This window comes from Bufo gargarizans, chromosome 2 (genome assembly GCF_014858855.1).
Source record: "Bufo gargarizans isolate SCDJY-AF-19 chromosome 2, ASM1485885v1, whole genome shotgun sequence".
Lineage (NCBI taxonomy): Eukaryota > Metazoa > Chordata > Amphibia > Anura > Bufonidae > Bufo > Bufo gargarizans.
The window spans coordinates 585,970,473-585,989,893 of record NC_058081.1 but is presented as its reverse complement, the minus strand read 5'-3'; the positions used below and the strand labels follow the sequence as shown (position 1 = coordinate 585,989,893).

Sequence of the window (19,421 nt, the reverse complement as noted above, 5' to 3'; positions counted from 1 at the left end):
ATCTCAAACAATTGCTGGAGCCTTAAAGGGTTGTCTGAGATTTTCTAACTAATAGGATAGGTCATCAGTTAAAATATCTCAGAAAACCCCTATAAGTACCAAACTATGATGTGCCCTCAAGGGGTTAAAGACTTGTAAATTGTACAAAATAAGAAATGCCCCCTTCTGTCTGCTGATGGAACTACAACACTTACTTTTCCAAACTGTGATTGTAGATGGCAGTAGTTTGCAAACTGGGTTTTGGGTAACTCCAAGGGGTCTGAGGCCTCAACAGTAACGTAGATAATGACAAAGAGGGGAAAGTGTTATTATTGTCTCCTTCATAAATGTGTCATGTTGTAAGGTATGTTGCAGGAGACAGACAATTGCTGTGTCCAAAGAATCTATGGAAGTGTCCTGCATGAGGCGTGAAAGGAGGACAGTGGCACTCATTCAAGATGTAGGCCTTAAAATGATGAAGTTGTTATGACCCCAAACTATAGGCTGAACTACTGACTCGAGCACTACAGTTTCACTAACCAGAGTCGGAAGCCTAAGAGTCTCACATGTGCACCTACCCTTCAAACAGAGAAGTCATACAACGCCCCTCAGGCCTTGTACTAGGCATAGGATGCTATATCAGTCTTGTCAAGACCTTAAAGGGTATGACCACACAATCAGATTACTTGATGCGGTTTTGGAAGCCAAAATCAGGAGTGGATCATAAAAGGAGGGAAAGTATTAAAGACAGAAACGGCTTCTCCTCTTTTCATTAAATGTACTTATCTTTTTGGCTTCCAGAACTGCATCAAGAAACCTGAATGTATGACCATACACTAACTAGAAAAAAGCAGGTCCAACATTGACCATGAGGCCACCAACTTCAGAAGATAGCTCCAGAGTAAGTTTTGTCGTTTATAGATAGGATATCACATCCTTCCATAGTTTTGAGATACACTACTACTGACTATACCAATGGCTGATGACTGATAACGTTTGGTAGATATTGGTGTACATTATGGATCGTTGAAGCTGATATATATATTCTTCCTCCAAGCATTGAAGCGTTTGAGGGGCTGGGATGATGTGGATAATGAAATAAATGAAATGTATCAAGAAGACCAATCGGAGAAGGCAGAAGGACGCCTGTCAGTCGGAAACCTGTGCACGTTTCGTCCACTTCGCTGGCAGCTCATCTCTATTATTGTCATGAACATGGGACAGCAGTTGTCAGGGATAAATGCGGTGAGCTGGAAATCTGCTGCGTTCTTGACTCTCACATCATTTAGTATAGGACCATTACTGCAAAGTCATTCTCTAGATTTTCAGAGAAGAGTGGCGTTACATAGACTCTGCTTTTCTCTTCCCACAGAAGCACTTTAAGGCAAGGTCTACATGACGACATTTGTCGTGCGACATTTTGTTGAACCAATGTCGCACGACAATTTTTATAATGGCAGTCTATGGTTTTGCACTGCAACAGTCGCAGAAAATCGAGATGGATTTTTTTGCAACTGTCGCAGTCGCAGCATGTCGCATGTTGCAGTGCGACACCATAGACTGCCATTATAAAAATTGTCGTGCGACATTGGTGCAACAAAATGTTGTGCGACAAATGTTGCAGTGTAGTTGTGCCCTATCTGTCGCACGACAAATGTCGTCGTGTAGACCTAGCCTAAAAGGAGATTCATTCACACATAATAGCTCATTAACAGAGAGATGATTGGCTGAACGATGATTATCCTTTAGATAGATTATCAATATGAGATAGGTGGGGGGTCTGACACCTAGAACCCCCACGATCAGCTGTTTCGGATAGCTGCAGGTGTCAGAAACGAATAAGTGTGCTGTTCTGGTAGCAGACAGAATCGTGCACTGTGTAGTGGCCATGCTGGGGTACTGCAGCTCTGCTGGCAGATAAGTGAAAGGGTGCTATGTGCAGAATGCTGGTGCAAGAAATTATACAGTTGACAGAGCCAGAAACAGTTGATCGGGGGATGATGTCAGACGTTAGACCCCCACCTATGGGATATCGATATAACCTATCCTGAAGCCTCCTGCACATGACCATATCCCTATTTTGGTCCGTAATCCATGGATCCGCAGTTATCTTCTGTGTGCAGTAATGGAAGATATGGCACTCATATATCTGGAGGGCTGCTCAAACATTTGACTTTATTAGGTTCAATTATTCCAATGTTCCATATGTCACACTAAACTAAAAAGTTCATATGTTTTTTTTAAAAATCATACAAGATACGTAAATTGTACAGAAATTAAAACACAATACAGTTAAAACATCACTAAAATTACGGTTCAAAATGAAAATCACAGGGGAATAAAATGAATAATTAATCACATAAACCTAACAGCACTTGGTATGTCCACCACAATGGAAGCTGGTTATCGAATATAATAATCGTTAAAATCGAAATTTCGACTAAGATCATCACCAGATATTCTATTGCTTTAATTGCCGAATATTTGAACTGTGTAATAATTCACAAGTTAATCGCAATATGAGTTATTCGGGATTCCAGCTCTAGGTGGCGTCCTACCTGTTTCAGAGCTCTTATTACGAAATATTGACTTTGTGAGTCAGTCGAATATACGGTGTTGGACCCATGTAATATCTGCGACTTTTAGCTAATAATCGAATCGGAATCAGCTGCCTTCTTTTGTGAAAATTATATAAGAGCACTGCAGTTCAAATATTCGGGGATTATAGCAATCGAATATCTGGTAATGATCTTAGTCGAAATTTCGATTTTGACGATTATTATATTCGATAACCAGCTTCCATTGTGGTGGACATACCAAGTGCTGTTAGGTTTATGTGATTAATTATTCATTTTACTCCCCAGTGATTTTCATTTTGAACCGTCATTTTAGTGATGTTTTAACTGTATTGTGTTTTAATTTCTGTACAATTTACGTATCTTGTATGATTTTTTAAAAAAACATATGAACTTTTTAGTTTAGTGTGACATATGGAACATTGGAATAATTGAACCTAATAAAGTCGAATGTTTGAGCAGCCCTTCAGATATACGAGTGCCATATCTTCCATTACTACTTCCTTATACATTTCTGGTGTGTTGGAGTTAACACTTAGATATTGCGCACCATCCCATCCCTATTGACTGGTAGAGACACCCCATTCTGCTAACCTATCTTCTGTGTGCATTCTCCATTTTTCTTACTTCCATCAATAGAAATGCCTGTTCTCGTCCTCAAAACGGACCAGAAGAGGACATGTTCTATAATTTTGCAGAACGGCAATGTGGATCCCCAAAAAATGTGGGTTTGTCCATGGCCCCATAGGAAAGAATGGGTCAGTGTGCCATCCACATAAAAATACGGATATCACACTGAAGAAAAACACTTTTGTGAACATGATCCCTAAAGTAATAAATTATATTGAACATCAGAAGTCATCTTGGAGGTCAATGACGTTTAGGGGGCTTATTATCTAATATGTTATTAATATTATATGTTAATCCAATGTGAACCAAGTCCCACTGTTAAGGTGGAAGTATAAACTGGTGATATTACTATATCTATAACTATAGCGATAAAATACTCCACCAGGTACTACGTTAAAGACACCACATACATCTTTGCTTTTACTGTTTTCAAAAATGTGCACGAGCCCCTAAGGCTGTTCTTCACTAGATTCTCCTCCAGGGGCCCCATAGAGGCTATGATGCCCATCTCATTAGTATGAGTAGCTCTAACTTTTTACGCATTTGTAATCCTGACTTGACTGGTTACTGTCTTCCATCTTGTACAGGTTTATTACTATGCAGATACGATATACTCACAAGCCGGAGTTCCAGATCAGACAGTTCAGTATGTCACAGTGGCCACCGGATCTGTCAATGTTCTGATGACTTTGGTTGCAGTGAGTAAAATCTTAAGTGGAAATACTGGTTAGAGGCTAGCACAAGTGCTTAAAGTGTACCTAAAACTTCCATCATTTTTTTTAAACTGCTATAAATTTCCTAATAATAATGATAATCATTTTTTATAATATATTTTATTTATTGGTTTTATTGTTGTTCTAGCAAAATAGGTCTTCAAAGTTCGGGCCTGTCTACAGCACTTTTCCCTGGAGCGGCGCATAAAGAATCCGTACACTATAGCCATGCATGCAGTGTATGGATTCTGTGAGCGCTGTACTGGCAAGAACACACATGGCTGCTCCTGCCCTTTCTCTCTCTGCTCCGCTAAAGCCGTGCTGGATATCCTGCCCCGTTTCATTATGCAGGGGTTTCAGCAGAGCTGAGCGAATCCCCTGCTTTCCTTAAAATGTATCTGCTTTGGGCAGGGGTTGTCACTTAAAGGGATTCTGTCACCAAGTTTTAGGTTATAGAGCTGCGGACATGCACGGCTAGATCGCCACTAGCATGTCCGCAATATACCTGTCCTATAGGGCTGTGGGCTTTTATTTTGTTTAAAAAATGATTTTAGAGATATGTAATTGACCCTTGTAAGGAGCCCAAGGGGCTGTACGAACCTTTCTGGTGCCCAGCCACGCCCCCTGTAAAGGAGCCCAGCACCGCCTGCGTCCTTCGAATCTCCTCCTTTCGTCACTGATAGCCGTAATCTTGCGTTGCGCGAGCTCGCGCATGCGCAGCTCCTTCCCTGAGGCTAATGCCAGCACAGGGAAGGAACACTATACCGGCACTGCGCATGCACGATCTTGCGCATTGGGAGTTTACGGCAATCTATTGGTCATATTTATGAAAGGAGGAGATTCGGAGGACACAGGCGGGCATGGCTGGGCACCAGGAAGGTTCGTACAGCCCCTTGGGCACCTTACAAGACTAATTTACATATCTCTAAAATCCTTTTTTCAACAAAATAAAAGCACACAGCCCTATAGGACCGGTATATTGCGGACATGCTAGCGGCGATCTAGCCGTGCATGTCCGTATCTCTATAGCCTAAAACTTGGTGACAGAATCCCTTTAAACCTATATTCAGGGGCGTAGCTATGGGGGGAAGTGGCTGCCATGGGGCCTGAACTCAGAAGGGAACCACCCAGGAGGAGGACTGAAAGATTTTCTTATCAGGGCCCCCTCAACAGTATTATACAATGACATTAAATACAGTGACAGTATATACAGTGACATGACCTACAGTATATAGTAGGAAACAGACAGAGCGACTGCTGGGCCTGGCCTGAGAGAGCGGTCTTGACTAGCCACAGGAGTGAGGGTTGCACGGGAGGAGGGGGTTGCTGGGGTTGAGCCTGTTCAAAAAAGTCATTTCTAGTTACGCCACTGCCTATATTGTGGTAAAAGGGTGCTCACATGAACAAACCCTGTCTATGTGCCCTACTGGGGCATAATAATATTATAGGTGAGAGCTGCTCGCGCTATGTGCAAAAGCCACTCTGTAGCTGTGAATCCTGTTTTGGTGGACATTATACATGTGCCCATTCATCTGAATAGCCTTCATGTAACCCCCTGTCCCACGGCCACTGCTTTCTCAGTCAAAATCAGCTGTTTGATGTTATGTTAGGAGTGGGACCCAGAGTGAATTTTCGTATAAGAGCAGAATAAGGTGGCACTGCTGCTACATCGGGTGGTAAATCTGACAATCGGACCCAGAGTGACCAACTAATTGCTGGGAAGGCCACATTCTGAAAAGGGTTGGCTAATCAGACATTAAAGGGAAACTGTCACCCCGCTTTTGGACCATTATTTACAGTAATACATGAGTAGTACTGCAGATATGGAGTCCAGGTCACTATTTTTACTTTCCTCTTGCCCCCCGTTGTCAGCTCTCAGAGCTGCATTGCAATACATTGTCAGGACTGCTGTGCATGCGCACAAGTCCACTCCACTGTGTTAGAACAGCAATCCGGACTGTGTATCTCATATAAATATATACACTATGTACTAATATTCTATATGTTTGTATCATGTTTTTCTGCTTCTTCCTTTAGATCTTCATTGTGGAATCTTGGGGGAGAAGGTTACTCCTGCTCCTGGGCTTTGGGACTTGTTGCACGGCTTGTGTTGTGTTGACTATTGCACTTGTATATCAGGTAGGAGAGAATCCCTTGATACTTCTAAAGTCTAGATTCATTTTCTTCTATTTAATTTTTTCTATTGGTAACATATTTTTAATGGTTTTTGTAAAGAATTCCTTGTTCCTTTCATCAACAGTAATTGGATTCCATGTGGTCAGCTTGTTTGCAGGGGATCCTTCTAACAAAAAAGGGCTTTTCCAAAGCAGTCAATCTATTTTTTAAAATAAAGCTGGCTTCTCTCAGGGTACGACCGGACGCCGCAGTTGTGTCATGTTTAGCTTGCGGCTGCAGCAAACCCTAATGAAACTAATGAGGACACACTGTTTAGTTCAGGGGTGGCCAACCTTACATACACAAAGAGCCCAAAAAAAAAGTATGACTACCAGGAGCCACAGGCTATACATTTACACACAGTTAACGTTTTTTTCGCCCTACAAGATGCACCTAGGTTTTAACAAAGAAAAATAAGATTAAAAAATATATATTTTTCAACTGATCTGAGGTCTGCTAAAAATATTCTTATTTTTCTTATTGTTCATTAGCAGAGAAAAAAATATATTTTTCATCAGACCTCAGATCAGACTCCTAAATCAGATCCCCAATACTTATCTGACCTACAATAAGATCACCAAACCTCATCAGACTTCCAAATCAAACCCCCAAAATCAGACCCCAATGCTTGGATCAGACAGCACAAATCAGACTCCCAGTGTCAGACCCTCAGTGCTCAGATCTCGCCCACATGCTCAGATCCCCCCCCCCCCCTCATGCTCAGATCTCCCCCCTTCTCGGATCTGAACCCCCCCATGCTCAGACCTGACCAACCCATGCTCAAACAAGACCGCCATACTCAAATCTGCCCCCCCATGCTCAAATCTGAAACCTCATGCTCAGATCAGACTCCCATTACTCAGATCTGGACCCCCCCCCCCCCATTATCCAAATCCCCCTATGCTCAGATCAGACCCACATTCTCAGTTCTATAATTAAAAAAAAATCTCTTCCCTCTCCTGATCAGCGCAATGTCAGGTCATAGTGCGTGTCTCCACGTACTACGTTCTTACACTGTGTGCATCAGGACTGAGTGGAGAGTGAACTGGAGCTGCAAAGTAGTAACAGTGCCTGGTCAGGAAAAGAGATCTGAGCATGGGGTGGAGAGTGCTTCCTGGCTTCACAGCTAGAGCCTCACTTGAAGAAGCAAAGAGCCGCATGTGGCTCAAGAGCCACAGGTTGGCCACCCCTGGTTTAGTTGGTCTGCATTGATAATTGCCATGCGACTAAACAGTGCAGTCCTCATTAGTTTAATTATGGATCACTGAGGCCTATACCATCATGCAGTGTGGTTGGACCCTCTGGCAATCAGTTGTGTCAGCAGACATCATCTAGAGTCACCTGGCAGTCATCCAAATGAAAGGATCCCCAGGTAATGGACGGATGCTTCTGATGCCCCTGATGTGATGTCCTAATGAGGCGTATGGACAGAGAGTAGCATCATGAGACAATCCCTTTATGACTCCTTTTTGGCATTTTTTTACTCCAACATTTTTTCCATTATATGGCTTTTTTTATGACAGTGTTTATAGTATTTCGTTGCAGATGTTTTTATAACAAATAGTGAAGTAGATTTACTAATCCTATAGATGGTGTGAACTTAGATAGGCTATCTAAACAGGAACCTGATTTATCACAGCAGCAGGTGGTGTTCTTTGACTAAAAAACTGCTTAAAAAGCTGCCCAAAAAACTTGATGCTAAAACCATGAACATCGGCAAAATGCTAAACCTGTCTTAAAGGGGTTGTCCCATCATAGACAATGGGGGCATATCGCTAGGATATGCACCCATTGTTTTATAGGTGCGAGTCATACCGCTGGAACCCGCACCTACAGTATATCGGGAACGGAGCCGTGCAAGTGAAGGAGGGCCCTCTAATTCATTACTATGGGGCAGCGGAAAATAGCCGAGCACTGGCTCGGCTATTTCCATAGGCCCCATACAAATGAATGGGAGATGGGGCCGGGCATGCGCAGTACGCTCCCATTTACTTCTATGGGGAGGCGGCTTGGTGGTGGTCGGACCGGAGTCCTCCAGCTAGCACCTTGCGGGGCTCTGTTCTCGATATAGGTGCAGGTCCCGCACCTATAAGACAATGGCGACATATCCTAGAGATATGCCCCCATTGTCCATGGTGAGAGAACCCCTTTCACTGCTTGATGACCTCCAATAAATATAAACATCCAGACATTCAGCAAGCACGTTTCTGAATGTCCTAGCAGAGTTCGCAGCTGCACATTAATCATGCAGCTGTGACAGCAGGGCTCACCATATAGAAGGCAGGGACATTTTTTTTACCATCCCTGCTTTCCCCATTGCTGTATACACAACACTCAATGATTGCTGTGTATACAGATCAGGAAGAGGCAATGCTACTTCCTGTTCTAGTCCTAGTGATCACGTAATTGCCAGGGTTCAGGTGTCTGCACGAGCTGCTGGGTCTTAGAAGACCCAGATTAGCGCTACAGTACAGGTGTACAATGTTGTACAGCCTTTCAGGAGGCAGAATTCCTCCTCTAACTGGGAGAGAAATCAACACTACAAAAATAGAATGTTAAATTCCTCAAAGATCTTCAAAATAAAAAATAAATAAAAAAACACCACATGCACATCGCAGTTTCTAGCCTTGTCCTTGGAAAACACAACCCATACATCCCCTATATCAAATATATATATATATATATATATATATATATCAATCATAATAATAATGCCCCATGTATCACTGAAAAAGGATTAAAAGTTATTTACTTAAATGAATGAAAAAAAAAAAGTTATGGCTCTCAAAGACACAAAGACATGATGAAAAAAAATGAAAAATGCACCTGGTCATGAAGCAATGTTAGTTAAATTATATAGAATAAATTATTGTATTTCTCATACTTTAGTTTTTTTCAGTCAACAGTGCACTGGATGCCGTACCTTAGCATTGCCTGTGTCATCATCTATGTGATCGGTCATGCCATAGGACCAAGTAAGTGGAGGGAATTTTTTATGGAATTCCATGAATACAGTTTAAGCATTAGATTTGAAAAATGTAGATGTTTTCTTTCAAAAACGATGTCATGCCCATCAATAGTTTGTTTGTTGCATTGCAGTTCAGCTTCATTCACTTTTAATGCCGCTGAGCCTCGATACCAGACAAACCCCATGGACACACAGTATTTACGTAGCCTTGGATAAATCATATAAAGTGATAAAACTATACATAATATACATGGTAGTCTTCATTGACTCTTCATTGATCTGGAATGTTACATATTAACACCTACACAGACTTAGGTTTCATTCACACGACCGTTGGTGTCCCGTTCCCGTATTGCGGACCACATTTGCAGATCCGCAATACACAGGCACCATTCCGTTGTGATTCTGCATCACGGAGGCAGACCCATTAATATCAATGGATCCGCAAATCTGGACATATGGAACGGAACACTACGGAAGTACTACGGAGTGCTTTCTGGAGTTCCGTTACGTGCCTCCCCACCGCAAAAGGATAGAACATGCTCTATCTTTTTGCGGAACGGAGGGATCGCGGACCCATTGAAGTGAATGGGTCTGGAATCACCATGCGCCAGCCCCACGGAAGGTGCTCATGCATTGCGGACCTCAATTTGCGGTTCACAGCACGGGCACGGGACACCAACGGTCGTGTGAACGAGCCCTTATAGTTTGTCTTCAGTGGGTCAACCTATTGATTCTACCAAAGGCTAGCTACCACAAATTACATTTCTGTGACCACAAAGTGAAGTTGCCGGCCATTCTTCAACATCATGCTTATCTGCCATGGATACTATTTTTGTTGGATTAGAAAGAATTGTAATGAGGGGTAGGACCTGGTTGCAGAGGATAACCTCCACTTTTCCCTTTGCATCAGTTCATCTTTAAGGGGTTTTCTCAGTTATCACCGATCCACAGGATTAGTCATGTGTTTACTGGGATGCCAACTAACCCCACCAACCAACAATAAGGTGCTCAATGTCCCTTATTTTCATGGACTGACGGCTAGGCATGCGCACTACTGCTCCATTCAAACTTGATGGGACTGATAGATAGGTGATAATTATTGTTTGGGAGCAATTAATGATGGCACTATGTCACGGACTGTTAGAAACATTTGTTCTGTCTGTCTCCAGGTCCCATTCCCTATGTTATCACCACTGAAATGTTTCGCCAAGCCTCCCGCCCTGCAGCCTTTATGGTGGCTGGCAGTGTACACTGGTTATGCAACTTCATTGTTGGACTCATTTTTGAGTTCCTGAGGGTAAGAGTTCTGTTTAGTAACATTTATTATAACACATAGAACCACTGTGGTGGAATTTCTAGTTCAATATTACTTAATTAATCATCTGATATTTTATATTTCCTTGCAGAAAGGATTAGGCTCCTACTGTTTCATCCTTTTTGCTGCCATCTGTCTGGCAACTTTCCTCTTCATTTTCTTTGTGGTTCCCGAAACTAAGGGTAAAACATTCCTGGAGATCAGTCAGATAATGGCCAAAAAAAATGGACTTGATGAGATAACAGACTCCAAGGAATTTCTGGACCTTAACCCACCAATGAACTACACCACCCTGGAGAAGGAGAAGGCAGATAAGGCCACTGTCACACCAATGTGATCATCTGCTCTTTCTTTATGACCTGGTTTAGTACCTCAATATGAAAAATAGTTACCACTATTTTAAAAATAGCTTTAAACAATATAAATGTTGATTTCTTTATTTTCTACAAGACTAGTAAGAACAACTGAGATATTTTGAGCTTTGGTTTTGGTAAGTGTTCCCATTATCTATCATTTGTAGATTTTTGTTTATAATAATAAAATAAATGTTTTTGTGTTGTGTTTTTTAAGCTCTTTGTCTCAATTCCTATCTAATCTTTGTGCCAATTCCTACGTCACAACCAAGAATAACCTGATGTGCCAATGTAACACAGAAATGAAAACTTCAAGCCTAAGGCCCCTTTCACACGGGCGAGGTTTCCGCGCAGGTGCAATGCATGAGTTGAACGCATTGCACCCGCACTGAATCCGGACCTATTCATTTCTATGGGGCTGTGCACATGAGCGGTGATTTTCACGCAGCACTTGTGCGTTGCATGAAAATCGCAGCATGCTCTATTTTGTGCGTTTTTCACGCAACGCAGGCCCCATAGAAGTGAACGGGGCCGCGTGAAAATCGCAAGCAAGTGCGGATGCGGTGTGATTTTAACGCACGGTTGCTAGGAGACGATCGGGATGGGGACCCGATCATTATTATTTTCCCTTATAACATGAATACAGAATGCATAGTACAATAGGGTTGGAGGGGTTAAAAAAATAATAATAGTAATTTAACTCACCTTAATCCACTTCCTCACTCTTCTATCTTTATCTGTGAGGAATAGGACCTTTGATGACGTCACTACGCTCATCACATGGTCCATCACCATGGTGATCCATCACCATAACAACCATGTTATAAGGGAAAATAATACAATCTACACAACCTTGAACCCAAACCTGAACTTCTGTGAAGAAGTTCGGGTCTAGGTACCACAGTCAGTTTTTTATCACGTGCGTGCAAAACACATTGCACATGCGCGATAAAAACTGAACAACGGAACGCAATCGCAGTCAAATCTGACTGCAATTGGGTACCTACTCGCGCGGGTTTGCAACGCATCCGGAACTTATCTGGACACGCTCGTGTTACTTTTGTTGTTTTGGGTTGCGATCACATCAAGCCCCTGAAACCCCAAAACCTCCATATATATGAGAAGAGCAATGCAATAATATTCATAATTGTGGCAAGCTTTGCAATGGGGCTCCCAATTAGGTAATGCTTCAGTGTCTTTTCTGTATGATAATAAATTAACTTTATATATAGAATTTAATCAAATTAACTTTATATAACCTATATTATCTATACAATTGAACATGAGTAGTAAGATTAGTGAATCAGCATTAACCCATATGATATAATGGTACTGTATAATTTTTTAAACCACACTGAGAAATGGAGAGAATATGTAGTTTTAATAGATCCTGCTTGATGGAAAAACAGTGGATACATACATGGCACTGGGCGTGAAAAAGAAAACCCTATGAAGAGTGGAATTAACCATCTTCTGTAAAGATACAAAGTAATGTATTATTTAAATGATTCAACAGCTATTATCAGCCTCAAGGATGACACCGCCAGATACAGTCATGGAGGTATCTCCCCAAGATATTATGTCTCCCTTTAGTCCTGTCATTTGACATTTACTTAGTGAAGAAATCTCTTGAGCACTTAGTAGGCGACTCCAAAGGTGAAGTTGACTTAACCTTCCAAGGAAGCCATTGTTAAACAGTCCCAAGAGGTCAAAACGGTCTTTTGCAAGAAGAACTATACCTCCAGATTTTATTTCATAATCTTTCTTGACAACTTTCTCTTTTCCGTGAAGACCACTCACCCAGAGCTCACTGCGCCCAGAGGAAGATTCCCACCGTACACAGTAATGAACCCAGTCCTCTGATGTGTGATGTATGTTGAAGTCAACAGATTCTTCTCCAATCCATAGATATATGCCAGACCCTACACTCAAGACAAGTTCATTTTCACTATTTGTGGTTGAGTAAGAAAAGACTTTGTGATTGCCCTCATGCTTGGTTCTCACCCACACACAGAGGGTAAACTGAGTCAACTGTAAAGGTTGAAGAGGATGAACTTCTACATGAGCAGCTGGGTGTTTCTTGTCGAAATAAAGCAAAGGATAGTGCGGAACTGCAGAAGAACCTATTTGAGAAAGAACGCAAGGAGATGTCATTTGTCTTTAGAAATATAAGGCTACTTTCACACTTGCATTTTTACTGGATCCGGCAAGGTTCAGCAAAAACGCTTCCGTTACTGATAATACAACCATCTGCATCCGTTATGAACGGATCCGGTTGTATTATCTTTAACATAGCCAAGACGGATCAGTCATGAACTCCATTGAAAGTCAATGGGGGGACAGATCCATTTTCTATTGTGGTAGATTGTGTCAGAGAAAACGGATCCGTCCCCATTGACTTGCATTGTGGGTCAACTTGCTCTGCATCCCAGGACAGAAAGCAAACCGTAGCATGCTGCAGTTTGCTCTCCAGTATGAGAACTGAACGGAATGCATTTTGGATCATTCCGTTCTGTTCAGTTACGTTTTGTCCCCATTGACAATGAATGGGGACAAAACTGAAGCGTTTTTTTTTCCGGTATTGAGACCCTATGATGGATCTCAATACCGGAAAACGCAAGTACTTTGACATGAAAGGAGTTGCGGAAGATGACCAACTTTAAAACAAAAAATGTTTGTGTTACTCTTTAGGGCATTAACGCTGGGTTCACACCTGAGCGTTCTGAAAGGAGCGCTCTGTATGCGCGATTGTACTGGCGTTTGCAATCGCGCATACAGAGACAAGCGAACGCCCACTGTCGCGCGTTCCCGAAAGTCTATGTATGGGAACGCGCAACAAGACGCCCCAAAGAAGCTCATGTACTTCTTGTGCCGTCGGGCGTTTTACAGCGCTATCGTACGCGCTGTAAAACGCCCAGGTCAGAACCATTCCCGTAGGGAAGCATTGGTTTCTCCTTGTTGAGCGTTTTACAGCGCGTAGGAACGCGCTGTAAAACGCTCAGGTGTGAACCCAGCCTAAAACTAACACGAAACATCTCAAACCTAGTCATCTTGTGCCACCTATCTCTGGATATCTCGAGGTAGGAGAAAAGGTAAAAAAAAGGACAATTGTTGATAAAAGAGGAAAGGTCATAAGTACAGTTCAAGTGACACAATTATATAGATAATTATTTCATTTGGCTTAGTTAAACAAAAAGCTGATGGTAGGCAAGTTGGGGGGTCCAGAGTCAAGATACTGGGCAGCGACAGGCTGAGGCTAGCTGTACAATAACATATATTTGTTCAGTCAACAGCTATACCCCCCACTTTTCCATACACATGCACTCTCGGCTCAGTGACAACCACCGTGCTGTGCATGCCTGAACTTAGAACAGTACTTTCACACCTGCGTTCGGTGCGGATCCGTCTTGTATCTGCACAGACGGATCTGCACCGATAATCCAAACGCTTGTATCCGTTCAGAATGGATCTGTTTGTATTATTCTTTCAAAAAAAACGGGGGACGGATCCGCTTTCAATGGCACCATATTGTGTCAGTGAAAACGATCCGCCCCCATTGACTTACATTGTAAGTCAGGATGGATCCATTTGGCTCCGTATCGTCAGGCGGACACCAAAAAACTGCAAGCAGCGTTTTTGTGTCCGCCTCCAGAGCGGAATACAGGCGCAACGGAGCTAAACTGATGCCTTCTGAATGGATCCTTATCCATTCAGACTGCATTGGGGCTAAACTGATCCGTTTTGGGCCGCTTGTGAGAGCCCTGAAACGGAATTTACAAGCGGACCCAGAAACGCCAGTGTGACTGTAGCCTAATAAGTGCGTACATAAAACATAACCTTTATGCTGCCAATTAAAATACTCCAATTATAACTTTTCCTAAACAACACAAAACACACATAATATATCCAACAGCTCCAATATGTTCTGTGGTGGAACAATCCTACCATTATTTGGAAGTGAAGCAAGGGTGACTGACTGGAAAAGGCATCCCTACACTGAAACCCTTTCCTATGAAACTCTGCTTTGGCCCATCCTCTCATTCTACATATAATTCAATAGGATTTCTTAGGGGAAATGTATTTATAGGGGGTATGTCTACTGTGGTCAAAACTTCAACCAGGTAGGGCACTAGTTCAGGACATCAGGGGATGGCTGGCACCGGCACTCTGGCTACAGCATCAGCATCCTACTATTAGGAAAAGGTTCTGCAGTGGCAAGAGAGCGTGATCCTCCACTTTCCACGTTTCTCCTCAGCACTAACATTACACTCCATTCTTCCAACGTCATCAGAGGCAGAGCTTGTGGGCATGGCATCGCTACATGTAGTGCGCATGCGCTGGCCTCCAGTCCTCCTGTTTGCTTCTGGTCCGCCACCTTGTCACTGGTTTCATGGCGTTTGCTGGCGCATGTGCACTACATGTAGCGATGCCGTGCCCACAATGGGCATCACAGTGCGCATGCCCGGACCAGCGGTGCACTGCGCCCGTCCGGGATATCGGCCAGTCCTTCTTTTAGAATTTCCGCATAATAAAGCAATTTTTTATGTTCCATGTTTAAAAAAGTGCAACAAAACACAGATAGTAAATGCACCGGATTTTTACTCACGTGCAAGACCTTTGGAAGGGTCAGTCTCCACCTTCCTTTTCACATCTAAAAGTTCACTCTCGATTGCAGTCAATTTAGTGGTGATCTCCTGCTGGCAGAATTCTGTGAAAAACACAATCATCCTATGAACACTGGTAACATGCTTCATCATAGCGGAGTAGTTATAGGCCACCTGCACACGAGTGCGGGCAAACGCACATAGGATCCGCACAAATGTCTGTCTGGATGTACAGGTCCTTCTAAAAAAATTAGCATATTGTGATAAAGTTCATTATTTTCTGTAATGTACTGATAAACATTAGACTTTCATATATTTTAGATTCATTACACACAACTGAAGTAGTTCAAGCCTTTTATTGTTTTAATTTTGATGATTTTGGCATACAGCTCATGAAAACCCAAATTTCCTATCTCAAAAAATTAGCATATTTCATCCGACCAATAAAAGAAAAGTGTTTTTAATACAAAAAAAGTCAACCTTCAAATAATTATGTTCAGTTATGCACTCAATACTTGGTCGGGAATCCTTTTGCAGAAATGACTGCTTCAATGCGGCGTGGCATGGAGGCAATCAGCCTGTGGCACTGCTGAGGTGTTATGGAGGCCCAGGATGCTTCGATAGCGGCCTTAAGCTCATCCAGAGTGTTGGGTCTTGCGTCTCTCAACTTTCTCTTTCCAATATCCCACAGATTCTCTATGGGGTTCAGGTCAGGAGAGTTGGCAGGCCAATTGAGCACAGTAATACCATGGTCAGTAAACCATTTACCAGTGGTTTTGGCACTGTGAGCAGGTGCCAGGTCGTGCTGAAAAATGAAATCTTCATCTCCATAAAGCTTTTCAGCAGATGGAAGCATGAAGTGCTCTAAAATCTCCTGATAGCTAGCTGCATTGACCATGCCCTTGATAAAACACAGTGGACCAACACCAGCAGCTGTCGTGGCACCCCAGACCATCACTGACTGTGGGTACTTGACACTGGACTTCAGGCATTTTGGCATTTCCCCCTCCCCAGTCTTCCTCCAGACTCTGGCACCTTGATTTCCGAATGACATGCAAAATTTGCTTTCATCCGAAAAAGTACTTTGGACCACTGAGCAACAGTCCAGTGCTGCTTCTCTGTAGCCCAGGTCAGGCGCTTCTGCCGCTGTTTCTGGTTCAAAAGTGGCTTGACCTGGGGAATGCGGCACCTGTAGCCCATTTCCTGCACACGCCTGTACACGGTGGCTCTGGATGTTTCTACTCCAGACTCAGTCCACTGCTTCCGCAGGTCCCCCAAGGTCTGGAATCGGTCTTTCTCCACAATCTTCCTCAGGGTCCGGTCACCTCTTCTCGTTGTGCAGCGTTTTCTGCCACACTTTTTCCTTCCCACAGACTTCCCACTGAGGTGCCTTGATACAGCACTCTGGGAACAGCCTATTTGTTCAGAAATTTCTTTCTGTGTCTTACCCTCTTGCTTGAGGGTGTCAATGATGGCCTTCTGGACAGCAGTCAGGTCGGCAGTCTTACCCATGATTGCGGTTTTGAGTAATGAACCAGGCTGGGAGTTTTTAAAAGACTCAGGAATCTTTTGCAGGTGTTTAGAGTTAATTAGTTGATTCAGATGATTAGGTTAATAGCTCGTTTAGAGAACCTTTTCATGATATGCTAATTTTTTGAGATAGGAATTTTGGGTTTTCATGAGCTGTATGCCAAAATCATCAATATTAAAACAATAAAAGGCTTGAACTACTTCAGTTGGTGTGTAATGAATCTAAAATATATGAAAGTCTAATGTTTATCAGTGCATTACAGAAAATAATGAACTTTATCACAATATGCTAATTTTTTGAGAAGGACCTGTATGTGCATTTCTGTAGCATACCCACAAAATCTGCTGTCTATTACCAGTGGTTTTTGGTGTGGATTTGATCAGGTTTTGCCGCAAATCTCAAACTTCCATTGAAAAGGGTGAAATCCATAGCTAAAACCGCATACATGCTATTAAATTTGTAAAAACCACAATGCAGGTTAATTTCGCAACAGAAAAAAAATCAGCACAGTGTACATCAGATTAGTGTCATCTCATACACTTTCCTGGTACTGTAATAAGATGCGGTTTTTCCGCACGGGAATCAGCACTGAAAAACCTGCGCGTATTCTGCAACGTGTGTAGGTGGCCATAAAGAGGAACATTATAAGAGGAATGTATAGATCTGCATATTTACAGATCCTGCGTGCAGTGAAAGCATGGCTAATTAGATGGTAATTCATATCTCCCATACCTTTGTACGGAAAATGTAGATTTTGGTAACAGCAGATGTTTGCAATGTACAGTATACAGAAACACATTTGGAAATGATAACAAAGTGTGGCACGGCCTTAGTTTTGGGGTTCGGATACACGGCGACATTCGTCATGTGTCTATTTGTCGCAGCAATGTTGCTCAACATTTTTTGGAATGAGAGTCAATGGTGTTGCACTGCGACAGGTTGGATTTTTGTGCAACTGTCGTGTCACAGTATGTTGCATGTCGCAGTAAAACACCATCGACTGTCATTACAAAAAATGGTGCACGACATTGCTGCGACACATGTCATAGTGTAGCTGTACCCTTAGGCCCCTTTCACACGAGCGAGTTTTCCGCATGGGTGCAATGCGTGACGTGAACGCATTGCACCTGCACTGAATCCTGACCCATTCATTTCTATGGGGCTGTGCACACGAGCGGTGATTTTCACGCATCACTTGTGCGTTGCGTGAAAATCGCAGCATGTTCTATATTCTGTGTTTTTCACGCAATGCATAGAAGTGAATGGGGCTGTGTGAAAATCGCAAGCATCTGCAAGCAAGTGCGGATGCGGTGTGATTTTCACGCACGGTTGCTAGGAGACGATCGGGATGGGGACCCGATCCTTATTGTTTTCCCTTATAACATGGAATGGCGCAATAAGCTGGTCTTAGTAAATCACCCCCATTGAACTCTTATTATTAAGATACCTTTCTGCTTGGGTCACATTTTTACCCACTTATATCAACTTGCTTGGAGTTTTTATGAAAAATTACACTTTGACATAAAGTCGCATTAAGGTGCCTATGTGTATAAAGTGCTGTGAGGCATTTTGGCAATGTGCCGGGTATCTACTGTCGGAAAAGGGGAGCTTAGAATCATTTTGTGTTTTTACGTATTAAAAAAAGGGAAAAAATTTCAAGGGCTCAAGGATGTTATCTAATCGAAAATTAACAGTATAAATATTTATTAGTATCCTTAAAAAGACCCTTAATGGTGAGATATAGCTAAATAAAGAACAAAAACACCCTTATTCAAAAAAATCATGGGCCCAGGAGTAGGTATATGTGAGGATGCCACCATAGGAGAACACACCCTTTCTCTATAATGATCCTGATTTGTCCTCAGCCCGGAGGCATCACCTAATGGTGGTGATCCTCTGTCCTCGTACCTGCCCTAGTCCAGCCTCACTAGAGGTGCCAAGATGAAACGGCCCTTTCATCTTGGCACCTCTGGTGAGGCTGGACGCAGAATAGTGGAGACAAAAGTGAAGAACCCAGTCATCTCTATACTGGATCACATGTCCACTTCTGGTATCTAGGGATCAACCACCCCCACCTCTTGGCTTCATTTCTTTTCCTCCACTTTTTGTTAGAGGTGGAGGGGGGGAGTTGTTGCTTTTGGTTAGCCCTTTAACCACCCTTTATGTGTACCCCCTGATGAACCCAAATTATGGGGGAAACGCATCGGGGTGACAGGTTACTAATTGGTTTGTTAGGGTGCTTTTAGGGCAATCTAGGGCAGGTACGAGGACGGAGGATCACCACCATTAGGTGATGCCTCCGGGTTGAGGACAAATCAGGATCATTATAGGAAAAGGGTTTGTTCTCCTCTGGTGGCTTCCTCGCATATACCTACTCCTGGGCCCATGATTTTTTGACTAAGGGTGTTTTTGTTCTTTATTTAGCTATATATGACCATTAAGGGTCTTTTTAAGGATACTAATAAATATTTTTGTTTTAAGAGTTCCACTGTTAATTTTCGATTAGATAAAATTTTGCTGAAACTCACTATATTTACTTTATCATTAGTGTCTGCTCAACTCCTCCTGCTCTAT

At 42.6% G+C, this 19,421-nt stretch overlaps 2 protein-coding genes across 2 annotated transcripts in view; one reads left to right on the top strand and one right to left on the bottom strand.

Annotated features, from left to right (window-relative positions):
* SLC2A5 (solute carrier family 2 member 5) overlaps window positions 1-10,923 on the top strand; it is a 54,994-nt gene extending 44,071 nt beyond the window's left edge. Inside the window, exons 8-13 of the mRNA XM_044278235.1 lie at window positions 1,037-1,224; window positions 3,773-3,883; window positions 5,936-6,037; window positions 8,973-9,048; window positions 10,214-10,341; window positions 10,451-10,923. Coding sequence (XP_044134170.1) covers window positions 1,037-1,224; window positions 3,773-3,883; window positions 5,936-6,037; window positions 8,973-9,048; window positions 10,214-10,341; window positions 10,451-10,696 — 851 coding nt within the window. The 3' untranslated portion in view covers window positions 10,697-10,923. The remainder of the gene's footprint in view (window positions 1-1,036; window positions 1,225-3,772; window positions 3,884-5,935; window positions 6,038-8,972; window positions 9,049-10,213; window positions 10,342-10,450) is intronic.
* Window positions 10,924-12,074: 1,151 nt separating this feature from the next.
* Window positions 12,075-19,421, bottom strand: part of CA6 (carbonic anhydrase 6) — a 56,343-nt gene continuing 48,996 nt past the window's right edge. The window contains exons 8-9 of the mRNA XM_044281830.1: window positions 15,319-15,420; window positions 12,075-12,835 (exon numbers count right to left, since the gene is read on the bottom strand). Of these exons, the coding sequence (XP_044137765.1) occupies window positions 12,222-12,835; window positions 15,319-15,420 (716 nt within the window). The 3' untranslated portion in view covers window positions 12,075-12,221. The remainder of the gene's footprint in view (window positions 12,836-15,318; window positions 15,421-19,421) is intronic.